A 25063-nucleotide genomic window follows, 5' to 3' on the forward strand; every position below is an offset into this window, starting at 1 on the left:
GCCGACGTTGGGCTTCGCGCGGCAGCGCTTCCACGCAACATCAGCAGCTGGGAACTTCTGGACGTCGAATCGGACGGGGGCCCTGTAGACTTTTCGGGGTCGTCGCCAATCCAGGCTGGGTGCCGGCCCACTTGCGCGGAGGTCGCCGTGGATCGCGGAGATGGCGGAGGCCACGCTCTGCAGGCGTCGGCGGCAACCGAAGAGCCGAAGGCCACCCTTGGGGAGCCGCCCGTCGTACTTCTACAGTTGTTCGACACAGAGAGCCGCCACACCGCAGACGACACCTCGTCGGAGCACGCGCCAAGCGGCGCCCCCGCTCCAAACGGGCGTGACCAGCACCGCTCTGGTGTCGGCAAGTTAGCAGAGGCGCATTACTCCCTCACCCGCAGCGTGTCAACAGTGTGGTCCCTCCTCTCCACTACCTCTCAGGCTCACCTACCAGTGGCTCACACCCGCCTGTGCCCGGTGCTGGGCACGACGACGACTGCCACCCCCAAAGACGCTTGCTGTCTCGGCATCGCCGTCACTGAGACCACCTCTACTGGTCAGGCCGGCGATCACGAGCAACACGATGACAACATCAACTCCTTGCACGCGAGCTCGGGGATGGCAGGGACGTGGAGGGTGGATTCCCTTCCGAGCTCGCTGCCGCTGGCGCCACAAAGCATTGGCGTGTCGCACTCCTACGAGGCGGCCACGGAGCAGGCGAGCCATGGCACCGGTGCGCCAAGCTCCGCGACGCCAATGGGCGCCGCGACAAACGCTATTCTCATCCCTCGCGTCATCAGTGTCGCTACGACGTCTCTGGCGAGCGACTGTGAGCCGTGCATGGGCGAGTCCCGGCGGGCGGGTGTGTGGACGCCGATCTTGGCGGATACTGCCACGCTCAGCGATCAGGCCGCGGTGACCTCGCTCGCATCGACACTTCCATCGCCTTCTCACGGCGCACCTGTGCTTTCAGAGGACAGTCTTCGACGGCTCGGTGAAGAGGTGTCAGCCAGGGAGGCGCAGGTGGCCGCTGCGGCGATGGCGCTGGAAGGCCAGCTGGAGTTTGATGGACCCTCATCTATGGCACCGTCGCCTTGCCCCAATCCCTGGGCTAGCGCGGGACCGAGGTGCGCGTGCGAGCAGCCAGCAGAGCTGCTCGCGTGGTTGATGAAGCCTTTGGCGTCGCTGTGCGACCACCGGCCGCATCCTTGCACCTGCGAGGAGGATAGGGAGGAAAGCGGTGCGGCGAACATTTCGGATACTGCTCTAGCTGGAAGCGCCTCCGCGCAGAGCAGGCAGCGCGAAGAGAGGAGAGCGGCGGCGTGGCTCTCGCGGCGCATGTCCTTCATCTCTTCGTCATCCCTTGCCACATCGCTGCTGCCCTCGGCTATGGCCAACACCACCTTTCCTTCAGCGGCGTCGCCCGCCACTTCGGCTGCCTCGTCCTCCATCTTCACGCTGGAGTCGTCGCTGCTTTGGTCGCAGGCCTGCATCGTGTGCGCCGGCAGCTCGCAGCGCGCTCTCAAGGGGCTGCACCAGCTATGCGACTATGTGTGGCAGGACTTGAAGAACCACTGGTACCCGCAGCTACGTCTCGTGCTCGGCGATCACTCGTCGGCGCGCAAGATCCGCTACGGCCGTCACGCGCGCCGTCGTCTTAAGCCGAAGCGCACGCCAGGGAACGGCGAGAGCGCCACAGCGATCAGTGACACCCCTACGGATACCACCACGGGAGTCTCTCCCGCCGCCTGTGGCGCTGCCGCCGCCTCCCCTGTAGGGACAATGCGGTGTCGCAGCGTGTCGTCACCATGCTTCTTCAACGGTGATGTCCGCATCACCAGCGACTCAGCCGCGCATCCGTGCATGTCGTGGAGGGATAGAGCCGCGGCGGCAGCGACTCTCCATCTCCATGCCAGCAACAGCAACAGCACCAACAGCAGTGGTGCCAGCAGCCCACTGCCGGCTCAGTCCACCAAGGAGGGTATGCGACTCTACGCGGTCATGACCGCCGAGGCCGTCGCGTCAGCCGCGCAAGGTCTTCTGGTGTTCCTCCTGTGAGGACAGAGGCACAGGAGGGCCTCTCTCTCCGCGCGCGCGCTCTTCATGTGTCTTTTCTACAAAAAGCCCACTGTACTACATGTGATGGTGGTGCTGACGGTGGCAGCGGCGGGAGGACGAAGAAGAAGAAGGGGCGGGGGACGCATTGTTACGCACGTGCTGCCCTCGCCATCATTCGGCGTGTGTGTGGCGTGGTCGCCTCCACCTGCCGCGCCGGCTTCTTTCCTGTCGTGCCGTCTCTCGTGCCCTTCCCATTTTTTGTTTCGCCTGCTTGAACAATGTATCCATCTATGAAGATGGTGGCGCATAGAAGCGCTGGCGTGTGTGTGCGCATGTGTGTCTGTCTGTGTCGGGACTCAGTGCACGGAAAAACTATAACCCCCCCCCACTGACCACCTCCTCTTCCCTTCTCTTTCTTTGGCTTTGTTTTGCGTCCACGGCGGTCGACTGCGTCCGACGCTGTGCCCGTTTATTTCGCTCACCTTTCCTATTTCGTTTTCTGCTGCTGCTGCTGCTTCGCTACTGCTGCTGGCGTATGTTGCTCGTTGCAGTTCTGGTTGCTGCTGGAGTTGTTGACGAGTCGTGTGCATGCTGAACACGGTGCATGTTGTGTGTTGTGCGTGTGTGCTGGCGACATTGTCGTGCCAAGCGTACATCCCTTTCCTTTGCGGTGCTTCTCTCCCCCCGTTTTCATTTTTCGGTTTCGTCCTGCCGAACCAACGCCCTCGTCGCGATGTGTCCGCTCTGCAGGAGCGCATTTTTTCCCCTCCCCGCCCCGCCTCTCCGTTACACATCTGCTGCCTTCTTCGCTTGTTGCTGATGGTGGGGGAGGGGGCGACATCTCCTCGCCCTCGTTGCGTACACAAGCTGCGTTGTGAGGGTGTGGGGCGTGGGATGTGGAGTGTGAGGTATGCGCCTCTTTCCGTTGATGCATATACACATATGCATATATCTTGTATATATATATATGTATACGTGTATACATGCCATCTGTGATGAAGACGTGCCTTGGAGAGTGTATGCCGACGACGAACTCGCGCGCGCCCTCTCCGTCTCCTCATCCTTATCTCCTCTGCTGCTCCTTCGCCACCAAGCGAGTGAGGGCACGAGTCCCCGAGGACGCCGTATTATTTCCTTCCTTTGTGTACACTTCTCATTGACGCTCGCACGCATTCCTCGCGGTACGGCGGTGCGACGCGGCCGGGGGTGGGGGTGGGGAGATGTGGGGCCTTTCCTTCTGTCCCGTGCAATGGATAACCTTACTTTACCCGGGAGCGTTCCCTTTCGTTTCCGTTTTCGCTGCGGATGGGCCTCAGTGACCGCACGGCCCCTCATTTTCTCGCTCCTTCTTTCGGCCGTCCGCGCCATCATAGTAAGCCCCCCCGCCCATCCAACCCCCCTTCATATCTCCACCCGGCGAGATAAGAAGCGGGGGGGGGGTGGAGCCGCTCTCAACAGTACGCAAACGCAGGCATACACGCGTATCTGTGCTCTTGAATCTTACGCACTCCACTCCTGCCGGTAGAGCCTCGGTGTAAGCGGCACGATCGCACGCACCACTTTCCCAGAAGTCGGGTCGACAGAGACGAATATGCCGACTCGCTTGATGGCCACGGCGTCACATCACACACACACACATACACACACCTTCCCTCTCTACTTCATTTACGTTGCACATGCGCTTGCTGCCGTGTGCCATGCATTTTGATCAGCGTCTTCCGGCTTCTCTCATGTGCCGTTGGCGCTTTTCTTTTTGTGTTGTCCACATCAGCTCTATATTATGTCGAGAGGTCTTTGCTTGTGGCCGTCCGCCTCTCTTTCAACTTCTCCGCGCCCCACAGTGCCCCCTCCCACCCTCATCAGCGCCAGCAACTTCAAACCTGCCCCCTCCCCCTGCACTTCTCACGCGCACTTCCCATTACCAAGTTTGTTCGTGTGTGTCTCTGTCTCGTCTTTCATCGATGTTTGTGTATGTGCTTGCACGAGCGTGTGTGCGCCGGCGAGCAGTCCTCACCATCCATGCGCCGGCCCTCCCCCACTCTATCACGTCTCGATACGTCGGTTTTTCTCCTCCCTGCTCCCTCCTACCAGCTCTCTCTTTCTCTTCCCTCTTGCTCAGCTCTCTCAGTTCTTTTTTTTTTTTCAAGGCGTGCTGCGCGTGCTGCGTGCTGTCCTCTTCAAATCCACGTGGTGGTGGTGATGCTCTCTTTCTCTGTTTCCTTCTTGCTGTTAGTCTTCCCGCTGTGTGTCCACCCATAGCTGATGATGATGATGCCGCCGCTGCACGCCACGTGCGGTCGAGTCGTATTCGAACGCATGTCTGGTCTTTCTGTTTTCTCTCTTGCACATGCCGGCTTGCAGCGCATCTGCTGCCATGATTTTGTATGCGCGTGCGTGTGTGTTGAGTGAGTGCGCAGGGCCACGCACCACCCTTCTCTCACGTGCTCTCCAGTTTTGCCCCTCCCTCGCTTTTTCCCCTGCTGCTGCTGCTGTTATTGTTGGGAAGTTTGCCGCAATGGTCGGTTTCGCCGCTGTGCCCTCTCAGCGCGTATAGAACAGAGATGGCCGTGGCGGCGAGAGAAGGGGAGGGATGAGGGAGAGGGAGATCCTCCCGCCCACACTCGGCTGTCCCTGCGTCTCCTCATCCCCTCTCTCTTTCTCTCTGTGTTTGCGTGTGTGCTTGGCCTTCTCTATCTCCGTCTGTCCATGTGCTCTTCTCTTGCGTCCTTTCCAGCAGCGGCGTTTTTTGTTGCTTCTCATGCCCTCTGAGCCCCTCTCCTTCCCCATCATCTTCTTCCTCTCTGACTGTCGAGGCGTCTGCGTCGCTGCACTCCAGCGGCAACGCCATCAGCTCACAGGCGAATGAGTGCATCAGCCCCCCAAAACGGACGCGAAACCGCAGACAGGCGCGACAACGCGCTGCACACAGACCAAGCGAGCACGGACGTGGAGAGGGGTCCTGTCAGCGATGACGAGTGTGGGGGTGGTGTATGTCTATGTGTGTGTGTGTGTGCACATCACACGTGACGGACGCGCTGAGGGACCTCACCCCTCCTCCCTCCGCGCACATCACGCCTTTTCGCTCTTTGTGTTCGTGCGCTGGTCTCTGTCGTGGTGCCATCCCTGTTGATACGCCGCACTTGGTGGACGTGTTGAGCCGGCAACGAAAAGGGCGAAGGCTGAGGAAAAGATTTGTGAGGCACATGGCCTCATCCTTGCACTCCCCCATCACATGCGCCCTTCGAAGCTCTTGCGTGCGTCTCTGCGCATCCTTCGGAGTTTGCTTCTTCGCGTTTCTCCCTCTACGCGCTCGTCGCAGTGCGAGGAGGGGAGAGGGAATGACCAGGTACCTCTCCACGACGAGCGACGACGGCATGCCCTCCTTGCTCACCTGCGCCGATGCGCGCCTCGCAGATACCTGCGTCTATGAGCGCCTCTCACGCTCCCTTTAGTATTCTGTTCTGCGCCTCCTCCCTCCCTCCCTCCCTCATCTCTCTCTCTTCTCATGCGTGCGACACGCTTCGCCGAGGCGTGGCAGCCCCGCGCCGCGCCATCTTCGTCAACGCAGAACACACATACGCATTCCGACACTGGTAGGCACCGCTGCTCTACCCCAGCACCGCCTCTCTCTCATCTGCGCACGTGTGCACTCCTTCGTCCGCGCCACGGACTCTCGCACACGCTTGCCTCGATACTTCTTTCCCACAGGTGAACTGACGGGCAAAAGCAGGAAGGGCGTGGAGTACAGTGGAAGAGACGGCGAGTAGCGGCGCACCGAGCCCGACAGCGAGGGGAAGAGGCGTGAGGAGACGTGGCTCTCCATAGTGCACCACCAAGGTCGCTCGCACGGGGCACAAGCACACAGTGACACTGGCTTCCCCACGAACACATTACTGAACACGCCTCGTTGCATCAAACACGCATGTCTCGACGCACATTTTTTGAGGGCATGCGCCAGGAGGCCCGCGACCGCGGTGGGTACGACAGCGGGGGCAGTTGCTGCAGCGCCGCAGACCCCAGCGACGCAGGAAGGGCAACCGCTGCAGCGGCTGCCAAACGGTCGAACCCGCACGAAGATCTCGTGCATGTGCTTGACAGGCCGGAGCACTGCTCTGCTGCTGCTGGTATTGCTGGTGGGGATGCAGCACCGTTGTCGCCCTCTATCTCACCGCTCACGGGCCCACCCAGCGGTGCTCCGGACAGCGATTACGGCGAGGTGTTGAGCCCCTCAGAGTGGTGGAAGCACCGACACCGTGATGACGTGGCTCGAGTCTCGACCGCCTTAGGCCAGCCTCAAACCTTTTCACCACCGCCCCAGGCTCCTCTCACTGCGCCGCACAAAGATACCCAGCAGCAGCACCAGCACACGCATTTAAGGCAGGAGCACAGGGACGCTGCCAGCAGCAGCAGCGGCGGCGGAGGCAGCGGTTGTTTCCACTCCAACCAGCGCCACCTTGACGAAGAGCACGATGCTCATCACCTCCACGCGCACCCGCGCCTTTCCCCGGATGCCGGCTTCAAGTTTGGTCATGACGATGCGCCGTTCAGCCAAAACAGCTCCTTCACTACGGCCGCCGCTGCTTCTGCAGCTCGCCGCCAGTCAGCCACTGACCGTGCGCGTCGCACCAGTTGTTCCGTCAGTAGCATAGCCGATCTTTATCGGCATGCGGACCGCAGTGCAAGCGCGCCGCGGCGGTTCTCGCTGGGGCGATCCAGCTCCACACAGTCTCGTAAGTATATCGACTCCACATTGCCCTCGGCAGTGCACCGGGCGGGGGCGCGACAGGACCGGTGTGGCAGCATCACTCGCATGGAGGCTTCACTAGTTGCACTGCAAGTCGAGTTGGCGGCCGAGAAACGCAACAACATTGAGGCGGAGCACCACATCACTACACTGAACCGCGAAGTGAAGCGTCTGCGGGAGGAGAATGCGCGCTTGTCACGCGAGGTGGCGGTTGCCGCGACTGCTGCCCACGGCGCATCCGCACCGCCCCACTCGGTCGCACCCGGCGGCGGTGCGGACGGTGCTGGGGCGGCTTTCTCGTCTTCGACAGCGCAGGCGAATTCGGATGCGGTGACGGCGGAGAAGCGGATCGAAGTCCTCGAGGCGCGTCTCGGTGAGCTGTCGCGTAACATGGAGACGAAGCTGCGTGAGCTGGACACAAAAGACGAGCGCATTCGTCTGCTGGAGCACAAGCTCGCGGACCAGCTGCTGCTGTACTCGGGGATGAGTTACATGGGGGAAGTGTCCACAAACCCTCCTCAGGCTCTGCAGCCGGCCATGATGGTGCGGCACAACTCAGCGACGGCGTCAACACATCAGCAGCAGCGCCGGCCGAGCCGCACGAGGCAGAAGGGCAGTGAAAGGGTGAGCAGCGTCGGAGCCCACGCGTCGCCTTCGCGGCTGTACTGGCAGGCGCAGGCGCCGGACACAACGCTGGCGGGTCCAAAGGTGAGCGCCATCCGATCAGTGAGCGTGCACAACCTGCACGTTGGTCAGAGCGACAACGGCGGCAGCGCTGGCTCGCGGTTGATTTCGCGGGAGCAAGCTAGCAGCACTTGCAATCATGTGCGCCACAGCGATGACGCCGGCGCGTGGGGGGAGGGGGCGCCCACTGACGCAGGGCCGCAGCCGTCCGCTTTTTTGCTGCGGGAGTCCCAGCCCGATGCTAGGGTGAACCGCCCGCTAAGCGCCACGAGGGACCTTCGCCAACAAACGCCGCGCACCTCCAGTTTGCGACGTCGCCCTTACTCGACAGCTTCCCAACCGGGCAGCAGCGACCTTTCTGCAGGGACTCGACCAGCCGCCCGCACGCACAGCTCGGTCAGGCGGCGATACAGCCGTGACGCATTTGGCTCGGCTGGCCACGCTGACGGTGACGCCGCTGGTAGAAGAGCGAGCGGCTTGGAGAAAGCACACCCTCCCGACCGCTCGGGATCGGCAAGCGCTCCTCGGCGCCCGTCCGTGCAGCGGCGCACGTCCACCTCGTCGCTGCGCTCCGCCAGGACTGTGACCTGCGCAGACAGCCAGCGTGCATCTTCTCGCCGCAATTCGGCAGCGTCGCCGGCTCGCCGCAACTCCGGCAACATAACCATCGGCAGCCACCCGATGCGCCTGAGCGTCGGTGCCAGCGCTGGTGGAGATGCGCGTCTTCCATCGCCCGGCAGTCCCGCTTGCGGCAGAGCGCAGTCCATTTTCCTATCGAATGGCTCCACGGCGCGCCGCGGGTCGGCGACCCGTTCTGTAGCGCAGCAGAGCGTGCGCTCTGGGACGTCTACCCGCTCTCGCCCGCAGATTACGTACAGTGCTGACAACGAGTCGGCAACGATCAAGGGGTCGACGACGACAGTGGTGTTTCGAAGCGGCAATGCCACCAACGCCGGCGCCCACTCTTACTACCGGGGCAACTCCTACGCTCGAGATGGCGCCCCGCTGCTACCCTCTCGCTTGACCGCCTCTGGTCCGGTAGTGGCTCCGGGCGACGCGAGAACGGGTGCAGCTGTCGATCTCCCGTAAGACAGAGGCCCGAAGCGAGAGGCAGTTGATGGTTGACAAGGGGAGGCGGTTGTCCAGCGCTGTAGCGTGTTGACGTGTGAGGGCGCACGTGTCTTGCATCGCACCATTATGCCTGTGGGGCGAAGGAGTGGTGCAGTGGTTTTGCAAACATCCAGAGGGAGGAGGACTGGGGCGGGGACTCTGCGTGCGTGAAGGTGCAAAGAAGACAGACGTGAACATCCTTACGGACTGGCGTGTGATCACATGCCCCTGGGAACGCTGAGTACACTTCAGCGTGGCATCTGAGGGTCCCGCACCCAGCTCTCCGTGTGGAAGGCGGCCGAGCAGCCCCCCTCCCCCTGCTGTATCCCTGCCAAATGCCGAACCGCCTGCGGTGCGGACATGGCCAAGTGCCGACGACGTGTGGGAGGTCTGGGCGCCGTGTGGGAGCGACGTGTGGGGCGGGTGGTGGGTGGGTGGAGCTTGCGGCAGGGGGTCGTGCTCTCCGATGCCTGAGCCGGCGCAATGCTGGAAGGCGTGCGTCCAGGGCTGCGTCGCACGACGCGATGGGCGACCTGTGGCAACGCGTGTTGCTCGGCGCCATGTCGAATGACAGAGGGACCGGTCACAGCTGGGAGGCGAACATCGTTCACTTCAGGATTGATTTCACCCCACACCTCCTCTCTCGTGTGATGCTCGGTTTTCGGACCGCTGTGAGGTTTCACCTGCGAATCTCCCACCGTTCTCCCTGCTCTACCCGCATGCCCGAACGCGTCGCCCTTGCCTCTCAGCTGCGACACCTCTCGTGAAAGGTGTGCGCTGCATGTTGTGTGCGGCGGGCGGTGCAGGCCGACTTTGGATGTGTCGGCCTCGCCTCTTCGTGCGGCATCTCGCTTTCGAAGTGTTTCTGCTGTATGAGTATTGTGTTTTGCGTGTTGCGATGTAACATGAGAACCGTCCGTGATGTGCTTACCGTATCGCCGCCTCACTCTATCCCCCCCTGCCCTCCGTCTGCTGCTGGTATAGCGACTGCATGCATGCGGATACGTAGGCGTGCCCACAGGCACATATTTTCCTCACCACCGCCAATGACGGAGATGTGGAAAGCAGAAAAGGTCGCAGCTCACCGTTTGGGGAGACCCCGCCCCTACTCACTCCCACCGCCATGGGCCTGCGCGTCTCCTGTCCTCCTCCTTCGCTGTTTTTCTTGCCGCTCTGCCTGACATATGACGACCCTGCCTTTCCCCGCTCTGCTCACTCCTCGCTGCACGCGGCATCCTGCGCACCTTTGTCAGCACTTTCTCCGTCACGCGCGCAAGCTTCTCACGAGAGGATTGGCTCCGACCGCAGTCTGTGTTGTGCCACCCTCCACCACCTCCGCCTTCCCATCAGCAGAACCCTTTGCCCCTTCTTTGATCTGCTAAAACACGGCGCAGCCGTCTTCTCCACCGACCACGACCCCTCCTGTCTCTCTCTGCGTTGCCGCCTCCGTCACTTCGTGTTAACATACTCTCGGAGCTCGCCACGCTCACTAGTGCGACCTCTGGTCTATCCCTCGCTCCGCCTGCAGCAGCGGCGGCAGCGGCAGCATAGCGGAGCCGTTTCGTCAACACGCGCACTTGTGCACCAACGGCTGGGGCGAAGCTGCTTGCGCTTTTTTGTACGGTTCTCGGCTTTGCGTAGAGGCACAACCACCCGCATCCAAGCACCATTGTCGCGTCTGGCGCCGCACTTGCACTGTTCTCGTCTTGTGTACGGGTCTGACGTCTGCGTGCTATCACTTCCCCAACCCCTTTCTCTCGCTCTCTCTCTGTGTGTGTGTGTGTCGGCAACGCAGTTGTGCATCTTTTCGAACACGCGCGCCAGCGCCGGCAGTGGATCCCGCATCGATGTGGCGCACGCTCTCTCAGCATCGCTCTTTCCGTTCCTCCTCCGCCTTTTCTCTGCGTGAAAGCTGGTGCGCTGTCGCGTATGGAGTCGCGTTATTCATTGCGGAACGAGAGCCCCACCGAGGGGCTTGCAACGACCTCTTCTGCGAGAAAACATCACGCGCCGTTGCCGCAGCGGCGGCACGGCGCCGCAAAGGCACACCCGCAGATCAAGATTGAGCCAAGCTGCCTCGTCTTCCCCCCGCCGCACTTTGGACGTTGCATCCAGAACGCCATCTCCATCTACAACGTGTCGAAGCAGCCGTGCGTGTTCAAGCTGCGCAGCCAAAACCCCGAGCGGTACGTGGCGAAGCCGCACGTCGCCATTGTGGCACCGGAGTCTGCAACGCGCAGCTTCGTGACGCTCCGCGACATGAACACGCTGGGAATGAAGAATTTGCCCGAAGGAACGCAAGACCGCTTCCGCTTCTCGCTGAAGCTCTACGACCCCATGACGGTGGACCCGTCGCTCTCGCCGAAGGACCTGTGGAACCTTCTGACGGCGCGCGGGGACAAGGTGGATCATGAGCAGGACCTGATTGCATATTTCACAAAGAGAGACACGCCCGTGGGCGGCCTCGTCACCTTCTTCCCACCAACGTACATCCCCGTCATCCCGCCAGCCGTGCCCAAGGCGGCGCCGCCCCCGAACTCGGCGACAGCGCCGACATCGGCACACACCAGCAGCAGCACCGCCAAGCGCGTCTTCAATAGGGACGGGAGCGCTGTGGCGCAGAGGAAGAGGGCAGTCGACGCGGCCGGCGGCGGCGCTGCGTCCCGTTTTCTTGCCGCTTCTGATGCGGTGAAGGAGTGGGCGAAGGCTGCCGCTACGACGCACGGCCTCTGGCTTGGCGTGTTCGCAGTGGCTCTAATCGTGCTTTCTGTAGCCGTTGTGACGAGTCACATGTGGGTCGCTGGTGACGCTGCAGCCGGTCGGGTGCAGGCCACGGCAGCCTCCGGTCGCCTCGCTCTACAGGAGCATCCGACGCAAGCGAGTCGGGCCGATTACACGGCACCTGTTGAGCCACTGCCGCATCATGCGGAGCCCGTGGCGCACTACGCTGTGCCTGCGGCTGAGCCCGTGCAGGCGCAGCAGCATCAGCAACATCACGGGGAGCATCCGAACAGCCAGCCAGAGGCTGCCTCACCCATAGTCGATCCACCCTATGAGCATCACGAAGCGCCACCCGCGCAGGAGGAGGCGCATCATCAACGCCATGAGGAGTATTGGCGGCATCCAGAGGTGCCTGTGGAGCCCACAGTGGCGGAGCCGGTTCACGGGACGCAAGCTGAACAGGTCGCTCCTCAGGAGCAGCAGTGGCAAGAACCAACCCTTGACTATGCACAGCAGCAGCAGGAATCCCACTCTGAGCAGAACCGCTACCAAGAAGGACCCTATGCTCCTCCGTAGGCACAGCATCAGCAGTTGCCAGAGGTAGCACGAACGAAGCAGGAGACACGGAGGTCTAGCATGCACAGGCCTACGAGGGTCGGGTGCAGCACCACCAATCTCGACACTCGCGGGAGTAGAACTGGGCTCGCCGATCAGCATGCCTACGGTGGCTGTATGCGCATGCCTGCCTGTGCGTGTGCATTGCTGTTGATACGGCTCGCTTAGGCGTTGCTGCGCATGCCGTAGTAGCCGCTTGCTCTGTTCAGGCTGATGCTCTCCTTCCGCCTCCGCCTCTGCCTCTCTGTCTCTCTGTCTCTCTCTACACTTTTCGCACGCGTGTTGCGTGCACGTGTTGTTGTTTGATAGTCTCACTCGCACCCTTGCTGGGATGGAGGAGTGCTGTGCGGCTTCTGGGAGTCGCTCTTGTGCGCTTCTTTCCTCTCCTTACCGTAGTGGTGGGCTGCCTTGGGGGGGGGGCGGCGTTCTGCTCATGTAGATGCATCTCTGACGCGTTACTGAGCGTGCGTACCCGTGGTGAGCGAGGGTGTTTGTGGTCCGGAATTTAGGGAGGCCAGCACGTCCACAGAAAGGCAGGAGGACAGCAGCAACACAAGCAAGCCAAGGATGAGACAGGCGTGCGTGAAGGAGCGGGGTCGAGGGGCGCTTGTGGCACTTTGGGTGTCTGCGTTCTCGTGCACGTTTTATAGATGTCCGTACTCTGTCTCTCAGGTCTCGCGCTTCCACGCACCCCTTCCTCACTTCCACTCCCTTGCTGCATCAAACGTTCGCTGCGTCATCAGCTTCACCTCTCCACCTCCGCTCACTCTCTCTCGCTCGCTCCTCTTCGTGTTTCTTTTTGACACTTCATGCTGTTTTCGAATCCAGCGATGGCGCTGCACATCACAGCATCACCACAGACGTGCATACAGCGCGAGGCGACGCCTGAGCACGGTGGAGCACTCGCCTACCCATCCACAGTTAAAGCACATCTGATGCAGACGCTCCTTTAATCGCACGCTTCGATGCTGCGCGCGCGGGGAGGGGCATAGACCACATGCATGGCTGCACTGCTCTACCTTAACCCATAGATACGGGTGCACCCGTACACACTTACACCCACACTCTTCTGCTGCTGCTGCTGCTTTCTCGTGTAGTCGGCCACTTGGTCGTCGCTCGTCGGTGCGCCTCTGGCAAGCTGTCTGCGTCGCTTCGCACCTCACGGGCCGTGAGGCCCGCTTTACCGCCCCCCCCCCCCCCCCACACACACACACAACAACGACGTCGATGCCCCACTGAGAAGCGTCTCTGCTCTTTGCATCCTTCCCTTGATGAAGTAGCGCTGCTCCGTTGCCTGCTGCTCCAGCCCTTCCTCGAGGGCGGAGCAGCGCTTTCTCACTCACCACCCCCCCCTTGCAGGAAGGCGTCGAAGGGCCTGTGCTTCTACTCGATGGCGGTGCGCTGCCAGCGCCGAACGGTCCCCGCACCGACGCCTTGACTTTGCCAAACCCGCTCATGCCGTCGGTGAACATCGCAGTGCCGTTCAGCGTCATCACAGAGCCGCTGGAGCTGGAGAGGGCGATGCTCGGCCACTAGACCACTGTGGCCGTGTTCACCAGCGGGCCTGGCCGCTCGCCGTGGAGCATCTTTCTCCTTCCGTGCCTTCTCGACGAATCGTCTCCTCAGATGTCGTCCGGCGACGTGCAGCGGTGCGGGTGTCGCCGGGCTGCTCCTGCACGCCCCCGCATCCTCGCCTTCAACTCCTTCTCTCTCCTACCTTGAAGCTGTGGGAGGAGTGAGCGTACTCGCTGCGCGTGCTGCACCCGCGGCGGTAGGTACAGCTGGAGTACAATACCTCAAACATCGGCAGCAGCAACCGCACTAGTCCAACTCCTCTGCCTTTCTCACGCCTGAGGCGTCGATGTGGTCTGTGATGGGGTCGCGCGCACGCCACGGGAAGCCCCCAAGGCGGGGTTGCCGTGTCTGTCACGACCCCGTCATCCGGCTTGACGCTCTCGCCGGCGTTTCCGACGGAGAATGCTGAGGGGCTGGATATGGGCCGAGGGGCGGGTATGCCGAGCGCTTCCCCTCTACGCACAGTGACCCAACACTTTGTGGCGGCGCCGCTGAGAGCCCCCTCGGCCGGCAGCGCCAACAAGCGCGAGAACCCGTTGGCGCACACTCCTCAAGAACTTTTCGGCGCAGCCTTGTTGTGCTCACTGCGAGGGCATCCACCTCGCGAGACATCTCTCCGAGCGCTGCCGCCGTGCGCACGCGTCTTGAGGAAGACCGGTGACGGGCTGCTGACGCGCCAGCCTTGTATGGATCCGGGCTGCCTTTCTCATTATTCCGCGCTGCGCGAAACGTGATCACAGCGGAGGTGAGGGAAGCTGTGGATGTGTCCCTCTGTGTTCGTGCTTCTCTGTGTCTGCACTCTGGGTCGGCGCGCCTTCTGCGTCCTCTACACCATCACCATCGTTAAGCGTAGCTGCGACCTCAGCTCAGCTCATCTTCCTGCCTTCTGCTTTCCTGTCCTTCGATTCTTGTCGCCCCTAACACCCCCCCCCCCAGGGTGTACAGTGCACGAGGGCACGCGGAGGCGAGGTTGGCGCGAACCGACAACTTCCACGCCCGGAGGGGTACGCACGTGTACTCCCACACGAGTGGGTAAGTGAACGCAGAGACGAAAGAAAGGAAGTCCGTGCAGCGCCCCAGCTGGTGCGCATCACTGGCGGCGGCTTGCTGTTTCTCTTTGGCTTTCGAAGTGAGTGGTGGGGAGAGGGTACTCGTCCCTCTACTACAGACTTGTTCCACGCCTCCACCCCCTCCCCCTGAATCTCTTTCCGCATCGGCCGTCGCTCGCCACATCTTTCCTCTCTCTCTGCCGTCTTGCTTCTGCTTCGCGCCTCTTGTGCCGGGGTCGGCAACAAAGCCGCTCGCGCCTTCACGCTGCCCTCCTCCTCCTCCTCCACACACACACACACACACACCGACCCGCGCCACCATGGCCACCCGCCGCCGCCCTTCCTGCAAGCCTTCCAACTCGCACAAGTCGCACCGCAAGCCTAAGCGCTCGTGGAACGTGTACGTCTGCCGCTCGCTGAAGGCGATCAACGCCCAGATGTCGATGTCGCACCGCACGATGAAGATCGTGAACTCGTACGTGAGCGACGTGATGGAGCGCATCTGCACTGAGGCTGCGGTGCTTGTTCGCACGAACAAGAAGCGCACGCTGGGTGCGCGCGAGGTGCAGACGGCGGTGCGCGTTGTGCTGCCGGCGGAGCTCGCGAAGCACGCCATGGCTGAGGGCACGAAGGCCGTGTCGAAAATGTGCCATTAGTTCTTTGTGTGCTGGAGCCATCCCTACACCGCTACGCATGCCGGCACACGTGCCTGCGATCTGCGTAGCGGTGCGCGCCTTCATGTGTGGGCTTTTGGGACCTGCCGTACGCCGGGTGGCAAAGGGGGGAAGAAGCGCAAGGTGGCCACGATGGCGACCATGGCGGAACATGCAGGGGAGGGGGCGGACGCGAAAGCTCTTTGGCGGATGAGGGGAACGCACACCTCGTGAACGTTGTTCGATGCCACCGCTTCCTCGTAGGAACATGCTGACATGCTGCCCCCCCCCCCCACTTCTCTTGTCTCCTGCTCATGGTCGGCGCCCCGCCCTCCGCTGCTTTCCTTTCGCTTCTCATCTTTTACGTCTCTGGTGCTTGTATTATTCACGCGACACACACAACGACCATCGCTCCATCCACCGTGCGCGTGTGTGCGGGGGAGGCAGCACGCACGCGCCATGCCAGCGGGATGAATGTGAGGGTCTACGCGCTCCATGTGTGTTATGCCGTACGCAGCCGAAAAGGCAAGGAAAAAAGAGAATCCACAACTCGAAGGACATGTACAGCAGCAGCGAGGGATTCCATCATGCTTGTAGCTGACGTGCTGCGCGATAGGCCACGGGATGTGTCCTGAGCGGCCGCTGGGCTGAGCTTGGCTGGACTGTGTGTGCGTGTGTCTGCCTCAACCGACCCACACGAGTCTGGTCAGCCGCACACGCATCTACGCTCGCTCGCACGAGCGCGTGGGTGTGAAGCAGACACCACTGCACCGTGAGCAACAGGCGCTGCATAGAGCGCGACATCTACGCTTACGCTGACGCGACTCCGCAGTCGTTGCCGTCGCTGAAGTTCTCTGCTCATTCTGCTCTCTATCCTTCTCTCTCGCCTGTTGTACTTTACTCGCGGCAGTTTGTGCGCGCGCACACACGCACATATACACACACACACACACACACCTGTGCTGCCTCGCGGCCATTTTCGGCACACCCACGTACTTGGTGATGGGTCTGTCTCTACCCGTTCGTCCTCCCCATCCGTACACGTGCGTGCATGCATGGGTGCCAAAGCCCTCACCGTTTGGTCTCTCCGACTCGCGCTTCACATTCTCAGCCCCCTCCCCCCTCTTCCAGACTTTCCCCTTCTCTCTCCTCGTCTTCCCTGCCGCACTCTCGCTGGCAGGAGAAGGTGCACAGCAGCAGCAGCAGAGGACTTGACGGGGCGCTTATTCGTTGGCTTCGTGTTGGCCACGCGGCTGCGGCTCTCTCACGCAGAGCCTGCTTGGCGTGTGTCCGTCTGTGTGTGTGTGTGTGCGGCGCCTCCTCTCTAGGCACGCGCACTTTCCCACGCATGCGCATGCGCACACGCATATGCATCTGCACATAGGCATGCACGTATAGAGAGAGGGACATCTTCACATCTATACACACGTCTGCAGACCCCTACAGGACACCACGCAGTCGAACCCGACGATGAGCCATGAAGGTCCAGCACTTGACCGTGGAGAACCTTGACGGTAATGGTGAGAGGGGAGCCTCGGCACCAGCAATACAGATACTGGTTCCGCCGCTCTTTAAGGGTGACGCCGCTGTCTTGAGGGCTGCCGCTGTTGCCAATCACGACGGCGGCGCCGTTACGAGGGCCTCATACTTGTCCATTTCGTCCTCCGTCAACAGTTCACAGTGTAGTTTCTTCGGCGGCAGCAGCTCTGCCGTCTCGCCGCTGGCCTCGACAAGCGTGTCACAGGCCAATGTCGACACCCCCAGCAGCACATACGAGGCGGCTGTCTGTGCGGAGCTGCAGCGGCTGCTGGAGCGCTGCGAGCAGTCTTGGATGCACACAATGCATATTCCGCGTGTTATTCTGCGCAGCGTCGCTCTGGATCAGAACTGCGCCATCGCCGCGACGTGCGCCATGCTCATCATCTCCTGCATCCTCTATCCGATGACGCAGACGATCCTGTGCACGATATTGTTCTTTGTCCTCTACGGCCTCTGCGTGCTGCTGCAGGCATACCACTTTTGGGCTCGCGTGACGGAGATGAAGTACCGCACCGCCTCTGTGACCAGGGAGGTGCTGGCGCGATGGTGGCGCCGGGTCCAGGAGATGCCGCTGCGTCGCAGCCAGACCGCCGAGGAGCGGCGGCGCGTGTTTATCGAGTCCTTCTCGCAGTTGCCGGCGAGCGCGTTCCGCATGGTGGCCGTCGTCGACGAGCGCACAGGCAGACTGAAGCACATCCACAAGAGCTTAATGGTGAAGATGTCCAAGCGGCTAGACGAGTCGACGCTGAAGGTGCGCTCTTACCTGGAGCCGACGAGCATCTGCAAGCTCGTCGACGTCATGCGCATCACCCTCGAGTGTGATGCGATTGTGCTGAAGCCGCTGACGGATCGCGCCCGACCACCGCGGCTGCCGAACCTGCTCCTATCCGACAAGCCCTTTGTGGAGGACGAGGACACAACGGACAGCAGCGACCACGAGCGCGAGTCGCGCACGGTGCTGGGCGGCGGCAACACGATCACCGTGTCGCACCACATGGAGTACTTTGTCCACCGCGTCTTTCTGCTCGTCTGGGCAGCAGTGATGGTGCTGACCATCGGCACCGGCGTCATGCTCTGCAAGTTTGTACGATTACCCCTCGGCGAGGGCGTCTTCCTGGACCCTGCCGTTGCGGCGCTGGGTCTGCTACCCCTCAACGCCATCGTGCTCAACCGCGTGCTCATCTTCTACGCCAATGTCTACCTCGACAAGCTTTTCCACTACATGGTGTCACGCCGCTCCTACGCGCTGGAGGATCGGCTGCCACGCTTCTCCTTCTGGTCTACGCTGGTGACGATGGCGCGGGTGGTGTGCCGCATGCCGCCGCCGAACGGGGGCCGTAACCCACTTGTCTTCTCCACTTCTCTTGTCGACGTCTTCGGCATGGCAACGGTGGTGGCGATGCTGGATCAGACGGGGATTGTGACGGATATGGTGCTCGTCCCTAAGCAGGTGTTCCTGCTAAAGTCCGACCCACAGCAGCAGCATCAGCATCAGCAGAGTTCTTCCAGCGGAGAAAGCGGCGACGATGACGATGGTACGACGACTGTGAAGGGCTGCTTCTCGCAGCGCAGCGAGCGCGACGCTCGTGAGCGCCGCCGCGACATGCACAAGCAAATCAAGCGCAAGAAGTATCAGGAGCGCCGGTTTCTGGAGCTGCGGCTGATGCAGTCGACAAGGCAGGACCTGGCGGTCGAGTTCGCCGACGAGAAGGCTCGCCACAAGCACAACAGCCACCTCAAACCTCTCTGCCTCGCCATCCTTGTGCACGCCCTGGCACGAGAGCCGACGCAGCTCGCGACGTGGACGGAGCCGTTCCGCTTCTGCGACCGCTCACTTCTGTGGGCGCGTGCAATGCACTGGATCCCGCGGGCGTGTGGCTTCCACGACAGAGTGGCACACAACTTCCTGATCCTTGCGCGCATCTTCGTGATCAGCACGTCCACCGGGAGCGGGTACCGCGACACCTACCCGGAGCAGGCGTGCTCGTACCTCGTCGAGGGCAGCGATGGCGCGCTGCACCTCTTCACCATCGGTACGCCGTATCTCGTGTGCCACCACTCGACAACACACTGGACGGGAACGACGATAGAGGAGTTTGACGCCCACGATAAGGCGGAGGTGCTTTACATGGGTAAGCACCAATGGGAGGAGGGGGCGACACTAGAGACGGTGGCGCTGTCGCACCGCATTTTGCCGGAGCGGTACCGCCGCTACGTCGCAACGCTACCGCGCCACGCGCACCACTACAACGAGTTTTTCTTTCGAAACGGCGCCGAGGTGAACAGCACTACAGCGAAGAAGGCGCAGGTGGAGCGGCGGCATCGCCGCCAGCAGCGCGCGGCGGCGAAAGCGGCTCGTAGTGGAGTCGCTGCGCCGCACCCGCAAGCCGCACCGCAGTCCGCCGATTCAAGGCAGGAACCGCGCGGGGAGAGCGGGACCAGCAGGTGCCGCGTCATGCGACACGACGGTGGTGGCGCTGATACCGACGACGGAGCTCCCATACCGTCGGCGGCCATGCAGCGCGAGCGCACCGAGGCGGCTGTGCGCGCAGGTGACAGGGAGATGGGCGCGGAGAAGGAAGTGGGTGCGGTGGGTGTCAGCGATGACAGCACCATGAGCTCCTACGACGCCGACAAGTGGGGCGGGGATAGAGACATCGCGGTTGACGAGTGCGACATCAGCGGCCGCGACATAGATCGGCAGCGCCAGCTGTGCGGCACGCCCCGGCGCCGCTGCCGGTCCGCACCGCCGGTGCGCAGCACGCGGCCGGCGAACGTGCAGCCGCCGCGCAACCGCTCCTTTGGCGCCGCCCCGACGGACGTCGTGGCCGACATCGAGGGGGATGACTGCATCACTGTGAACACCTTCATCTGGCTCATGGCGACCACCTCTCACACGTTCCTTGGGCTGATCGGTTTGCAGGACTCCGTGCGCCCCAACGTGCAGAGCACCATGAGCTTGCTGGATGAGTCGGGTGTGCGCTGCATGTATTTCTACGCTGGCACGGAGCGCCAGACGAAGAGCTTCGGGAGCCGGGTCGGCTTGGACACGGACTGGAACTGCTGCATCTCGCTGAAGGAGGACGCCGTCGCGCTGGACCCGCACAGCATTCGCGCGCAGCTGCCGTTCGGCATCAAGTCGATCCGCAAGCACATCCTGCATGTCGACCCGATTCCGCTTCAGGTGAGCCTGTTCTCGCACGCCCTCGGAGTGTCGAAGCGGGCGATGCTGTCGGTGCTGCAGGACAACCACGAAGTCGTCGTCGCGGTCGGCTCGGTGTTCAACCATAGCAACGTGCGCAGCTTCGTGCAGGCGGACTTGTCGATCGGCGTGCTCCCTACCAGACGCGGCACCAACGCGGATAAGGAGGGCGCGCTGAAACACACCCGCGTCGTGGAGCCGTCCGACTTTGCGGCGGCGAACAGCCTCAACCGCGATATCCCGCTCTACCGCAACGTGGCGGAGCTGATCGGTTGCAGCTGTTCCCTGCGGGCGCCGCCAACGACGTCCATCTTGCCGATTGTCGCCATGATGATTCGTCAGGCACGCCTGCGGCTCAGCGGCATCAGTAACGGCGCCGAGTTCGTCATGCACGCCAACTTCTTCCTTGTCATGGTGAATACCAGCTCGCTGATCGTCGGGGTGCCACTGCTGCTGACGCCCTCTGTGACGGTGTTTGAGCTCTACGTGCTCATCCCGATTTTGGCGCTGTGCTGCACTTACACGGCGTACGCCGGCATGGATGCGATGCGAGTGATGCCGTCGCGCCACAATCACTTCGTCCGCCGCGCAATCTTCCGGCACAGCGCGGTGGTGTGGTGCCTGCGCTACGCCATCTCGGTTGTGGCGCTCCTGGCGCTCGGCATCACTGCCTCCACGAAGCTGTGCAAGGTCAGAGTGCTGAAGCTAATCACAATGGAGGAGGCCACGTGCATGTCGTCTGGTCAGGGCTACGCCGCGCTCACCTTCAACTACTGGCTCATGGTGCACTGCTGGACGCACATTAGTCGTCATCACCCCATCTCCCTCACCTTCTCGCTGAAGCTGGAGCATGGACGCCGCTCCACGTACCTTTTCCGTTCCTTCCGCTGGGTCGCCGCGAGCTTCCTCGTGACGCTACTGAGCATCATCATCGTAGTCCTCGACACACCGAAGGCCGCCCTCCACCACGCCTTCTTCCCTTCTGTCCCGCACTTCATTGTGTCGCTGCTGTTCCCGGTGCTCATCCTCGCACTGGACTGGCCCGTCAAGCGGTGGCGCGAGCGGCGTTTCACGAACATGCAGAAATTTCGGAAGCTGTCGTATGGGACGCGGCTTGGCATGCACTCGCCCCGCGGCGACTACGAACCGGAAGGCATCACCTACACACACACCAGCACCGTCGGCGGCGCTGGTCGAGAGGAGGCGGCGCCGGCGGAGCGCGTCGGACTCCTCAAGCGCGTGAGCGAGTGGTTTTACCGCTTCAGCAGCATGCGTGGCGGGAAGCTGGAGCTGAACTGCGTGTGCTGCGACCACATCGGCGGCAACTACGCTACCTATCACACCACGGCTAACGTATAAGATTGCGGTTGGTGCGCACCGCGTGCGACGTTGTGCGCGTGCGCGCATGCGATCTGCTCAGGGATGTGCGTGCGTGCGCACAATTGGGTATCGCTTCCGAGTAGAGGGGCGGCGTCTTCCATCTTGGCTTTTTAATGTGTCTCGTTGCGCCATGGATGGGTGACGCGTCGCTCTCTGCGCCACCCATCCGATTTCTTTTTGACGGCATCCATGCTCCCTCCCACCCTCGCACAGATACATCAGCACGCACACGCACGCCACCGTGAGCTGCCTGTCGTTGAGCGATACCGGCGCTCTTTGTGACTTTCTCTACCTGTCGCGTTGTGCGCGTGCGCTTTCTCTCCTTAACTGCAGGTCGACAACTCCAGCAGCAGACGCGTACAGCACAGCACAGCACAGCACAGCACAGCGCACACACGTGTGCGTATGCGTGCAGGTGCAGTGCCAGGTGGAACGATGGCAGCTCTGCTGGCTTTCGCTGCCGCGTGCTCCTTGCACTCTCCCTCTACGACTGCCAGCGGCCTTGCCGTAGCATCTCCGCATCCGACCTCCCTGCACGTGCACACAGACAACACACACACTCCGTGCACACGTGTTCACGTGATCTCCCTTCATCACTACGCCCTGCTGCACTTGGATCTTGTTCGGCCTACCTTGCTCTCATTTCTCCTCGTCCTGGACTACACCGCCTCCACTCAACACAAACTATCGAAGTAGGGCGACGTGTGGCGGATTACCCATTCCCTCCCTCTCCTCGCTTCACGCACACACACACACACGCACGCACCATTGTCATCCTAATAATCATAACCAAGAGTTTTTGTGCTTCGTGATAGGCTTCTGTGGCGGACATGGAGCTGCTGCTGACTCTGCCGTCCCCTCTGGAGGGGATCGAGCGCTACGTAGTGGGTGACAGGCTCCAGCTGACGCTGGAGGAGGCCGGCGAGCTCTCTAGCCGCTACCACGCAGCGGTGGAACTGCACCTTCGCAGCAGCAGCAGCCGCGAAGCCGTGAGGGATGAGGCGGCAGAGGATGGCATTGTGTCAGCTCTCACGTTCGCCCTGCGCCTCTTTAACGCCGAGAACTTCTCGGGCGAGCTCACCGCGGCGGAGAGGGCACGCTACGGTGCCGTCTTGAACCACTTTGGCGGAACTCTGCCCAAAGGCTACGAGGGCCCGGATGGGAGGAACAGCGACAACGAAGAGGAGGCGGCAGCGCCGGTTTCCACGTCCCCGGTGGCTCCTTCCTCGGCCACGGCTCTGACCGCCGCTCAGCGCGAGCGGCTGCAAGACCTGTTTCTCCAGCGGCTGCTGACGACGGATGGCGAAATGCCGGTGCCGGCGATGCGCCTTCCTGGCCTTCTCCTTTGCATTATCAGTATTGCCAAGGCAGAGCTCGAGCCGGGTGTGCCGCTGGTGCCGCTGACCTCCCCGTGGCGTCTGCGCGCTTTCTTCCGCCACCAGCTATGCCTCTCCCATCGCTCCAACACGGTCTTTCTGGCGTTGGCGGCATGCGTCGACGCCGTGCTGCGGCTGCCGAGCGAGGAGCAGACGGTCGAGATGCTGCTGGAGGTGGGCCAGGTGCAGGGCTACTACCACCGCCGCGATCTGGCAAAGATTACGTTCGAGGCGGCCATGCGCCTTAGCGGGCTGCGCGTGGAAGAGACGTCGATGATGGGGGTGCGCACCCGCTGGCAGCAGAACCAGCATGTCCAGATGGTGCTGAACGCGACAAGTAGCCGCCCTGTTCCTCCCCAGTCCATGCTGGAGGAACAGCCGAAGACGATCATGACGGAAAAGGACGGCCACGACCTGCTCGACCGACCCCGCGAGACGCCCGAGGCGGCTCTCCAGCCCCTCACCCCGCTCCACCCTGAGGACAAGGCAATTCTCCTTGCTCTCTGCATGGATATCCGCAACAACAACCCCGACCACGGGCTCACGCGGCACCACATGATGACGTACATCGAGCGGCTGCTAGCGGACCCGGCCCCGTCGCCGTTCATGGTGCGGTGCCAGACGCTGTTGATGCGCGCGCGCCTCGAATCACGGCGAAATCGTGTGCAGGAACGCGCGTTCATGCAACTCACCGAGTTAGTGGAGCAGTACTCGGCGCGCCGCGACCCCACGCACGAGGTTTTTGGGCGGACGGCCAGCGACTACTTCTACAGCGTCGCCTTCCCGCCGGTGTGGGCGCTCAAGCGCGAATACGCGGGCTTTTGTTTCGAGGAGACGCTCTACAAAACGGCGCTGGATGTGTACGAGCAGATTCTGGACTGGGAGTGCATCATCGAGTGCTGCAAGAAGCTCGACAAGCGGCGCCGCGCTGAGAGTCTGGCGCGCCAGCTGTTGGAGACGGATCCGCTGAACCCGATGCTGTGGGTCGCGCTCGGCGAAGCGACGCGCGACGACGCGCACCTATGGAAGGCGTGGGAGCTGTGCGGGCGCAAGATGGCCGCCCCGATGCGGGCGCTGGCTCGCCTGGCGCTGGACCGGGAACACTACGCCAAGGTAGTCGAGTACTTTGACGAGGCGGTGCGCATCAACCCCGTTTTTGGCGGGGACTGGTTCGCTCTCGGCTACGCTTCGCTGCGCCTGGAGCGGCTCGGGCGCAGCGGCGAGGCCTTCACGCGTGTCTGCCAGATCGACCCGAGCGACGCCTTTGGGTGGAATAACCTGGCTTCTGTTATGCTGCGCGAGCGCAAGCTTCGGCCATCCTTCAACGCCATGAGCCAGGCCATCCGCAACAACCGCCGCGACTGGCGCATGTGGCAGAACTATTTCCGCATCGGCTGCGAGCTGAAGGAGGTGACGGAGACGACGAACGCTCTCGGCATCGCGCTGGGCATCGCGCAGCGGCAGATCCACCTGGAGCGTGACACGCTGGAGCTGTTTGTGGACAACACGGTCGCCTACTTGAAGGGCGAAATTCACGGCAGCTCCCTCGACGCCGATGAAACGGACGGCTCCAAGGCAGACGCGCTCGTCTACCGCAGCCTCGGCATTCTGCCAGGCGAGAACGACATCCATCATGCCCCGGTGGCGCAGACGATGACGACAGCGGAAGAGGACGAGGAGATGGCTGACCTGACGCCGTTGGGAGCGGGTGTAGAGTTGCCGGAGCCCGTGACGGGTGCGGCGGCGGCGCAGACAACGGAGGAGCGCGATGCCGTCCTTGCAGGAATCCGTCGCCGTCACGCCGACCGCGTCCGTGCACTGTTTGCCCGTATCCTCGAGCTCTTCGTCAGCGACCCGGACATCTACGCGTGCGCCGCGAAGCTCATGCACTTCTTGGACGGCCCCATGGCGTCCTTCCGCTACCGCCAGAAGGAGCTGCGCGCGTGCCAGCAGAAGGAGCAGTGGTGCCGCGAGGAGGCTCTGTTCAGCCGCACCGTGGAGTGCCTGGAGGCAATGGCCTCCGACGTCTTCGAGGCCTTCGGTGAAGCGCAGGACGGCGGCGCTGCCGCAGCGGCGGTGCCGTATGCGCAGACGACTCCTGCAGGTGCCGAGGGTGCGCCGCAGGCGCCAATACCGCTTGCTGGCGAGGCACTGCAGCAGGCCATCGTCGACGCCTTCAAGGAGATACAAACAAACATCAAGGGGGCTCTCGACGCGGCCGAGGAGCACATGGAGGAGCACGCAGTGTACAAGCGGCTGCGCGTGCTCTCCACGCGCGTGCGCCGCGGCGCGCAAGGAGCAAAGGTGGCGTTTCTCTGAGGGGGGCAGGAGATAGGGGGTAGAGAGGGAGCCATGGAGATGTGCACAGG

At 62.3% G+C, this 25063-nt stretch overlaps 6 protein-coding genes across 6 annotated transcripts; all 6 read left to right on the forward strand.

Moving 5' to 3' along the window:
• Positions 1-606: 606 nt before the first annotated feature.
• On the forward strand, positions 607-2046 carry LINJ_17_1290 (hypothetical protein, unknown function; the record flags this gene model as incomplete). The annotated part of the gene is made up of 1 exon (XM_001464750.1): positions 607-2046. The coding sequence occupies one exon, from the start codon at positions 607-609 to the stop codon at positions 2044-2046; it is 1440 nt and encodes a 479-aa protein (XP_001464787.1).
• Positions 2047-5995: 3949 nt separating this feature from the next.
• Positions 5996-8563, forward strand: LINJ_17_1300 (conserved hypothetical protein; the record flags this gene model as incomplete). The annotated part of the gene is made up of 1 exon (XM_001464751.2): positions 5996-8563. One exon carries the CDS (start codon positions 5996-5998, stop codon positions 8561-8563), a length of 2568 nt encoding a protein of 855 aa, XP_001464788.2.
• A 1950-nt stretch (positions 8564-10513) lies between these two features.
• LINJ_17_1310 (hypothetical protein, unknown function) lies at positions 10514-11881 on the forward strand (the record flags this gene model as incomplete). The annotated part of the gene is made up of 1 exon (XM_001464752.1): positions 10514-11881. One exon carries the CDS (start codon positions 10514-10516, stop codon positions 11879-11881), a length of 1368 nt encoding a protein of 455 aa, XP_001464789.1.
• A 2983-nt stretch (positions 11882-14864) lies between these two features.
• LINJ_17_1320 (histone H2B) lies at positions 14865-15200 on the forward strand (the record flags this gene model as incomplete). Its single annotated transcript, XM_001464753.1, has 1 exon — positions 14865-15200. One exon carries the CDS (start codon positions 14865-14867, stop codon positions 15198-15200), a length of 336 nt encoding a protein of 111 aa, XP_001464790.1.
• A 1474-nt stretch (positions 15201-16674) lies between these two features.
• Positions 16675-21297, forward strand: LINJ_17_1330 (conserved hypothetical protein; the record flags this gene model as incomplete). Its single annotated transcript, XM_001464754.2, has 1 exon — positions 16675-21297. The coding sequence occupies one exon, from the start codon at positions 16675-16677 to the stop codon at positions 21295-21297; it is 4623 nt and encodes a 1540-aa protein (XP_001464791.2).
• An 851-nt stretch (positions 21298-22148) lies between these two features.
• LINJ_17_1340 (conserved hypothetical protein) lies at positions 22149-25013 on the forward strand (the record flags this gene model as incomplete). Its single annotated transcript, XM_001464755.1, has 1 exon — positions 22149-25013. One exon carries the CDS (start codon positions 22149-22151, stop codon positions 25011-25013), a length of 2865 nt encoding a protein of 954 aa, XP_001464792.1.
• Positions 25014-25063: the final 50 nt, after the last annotated feature.

The sequence above is a fragment of the Leishmania infantum genome, chromosome 17, assembly GCF_000002875.2.
Source record: "Leishmania infantum JPCM5 genome chromosome 17".
NCBI classification, from domain to species: domain Eukaryota; phylum Euglenozoa; class Kinetoplastea; order Trypanosomatida; family Trypanosomatidae; genus Leishmania; species Leishmania infantum.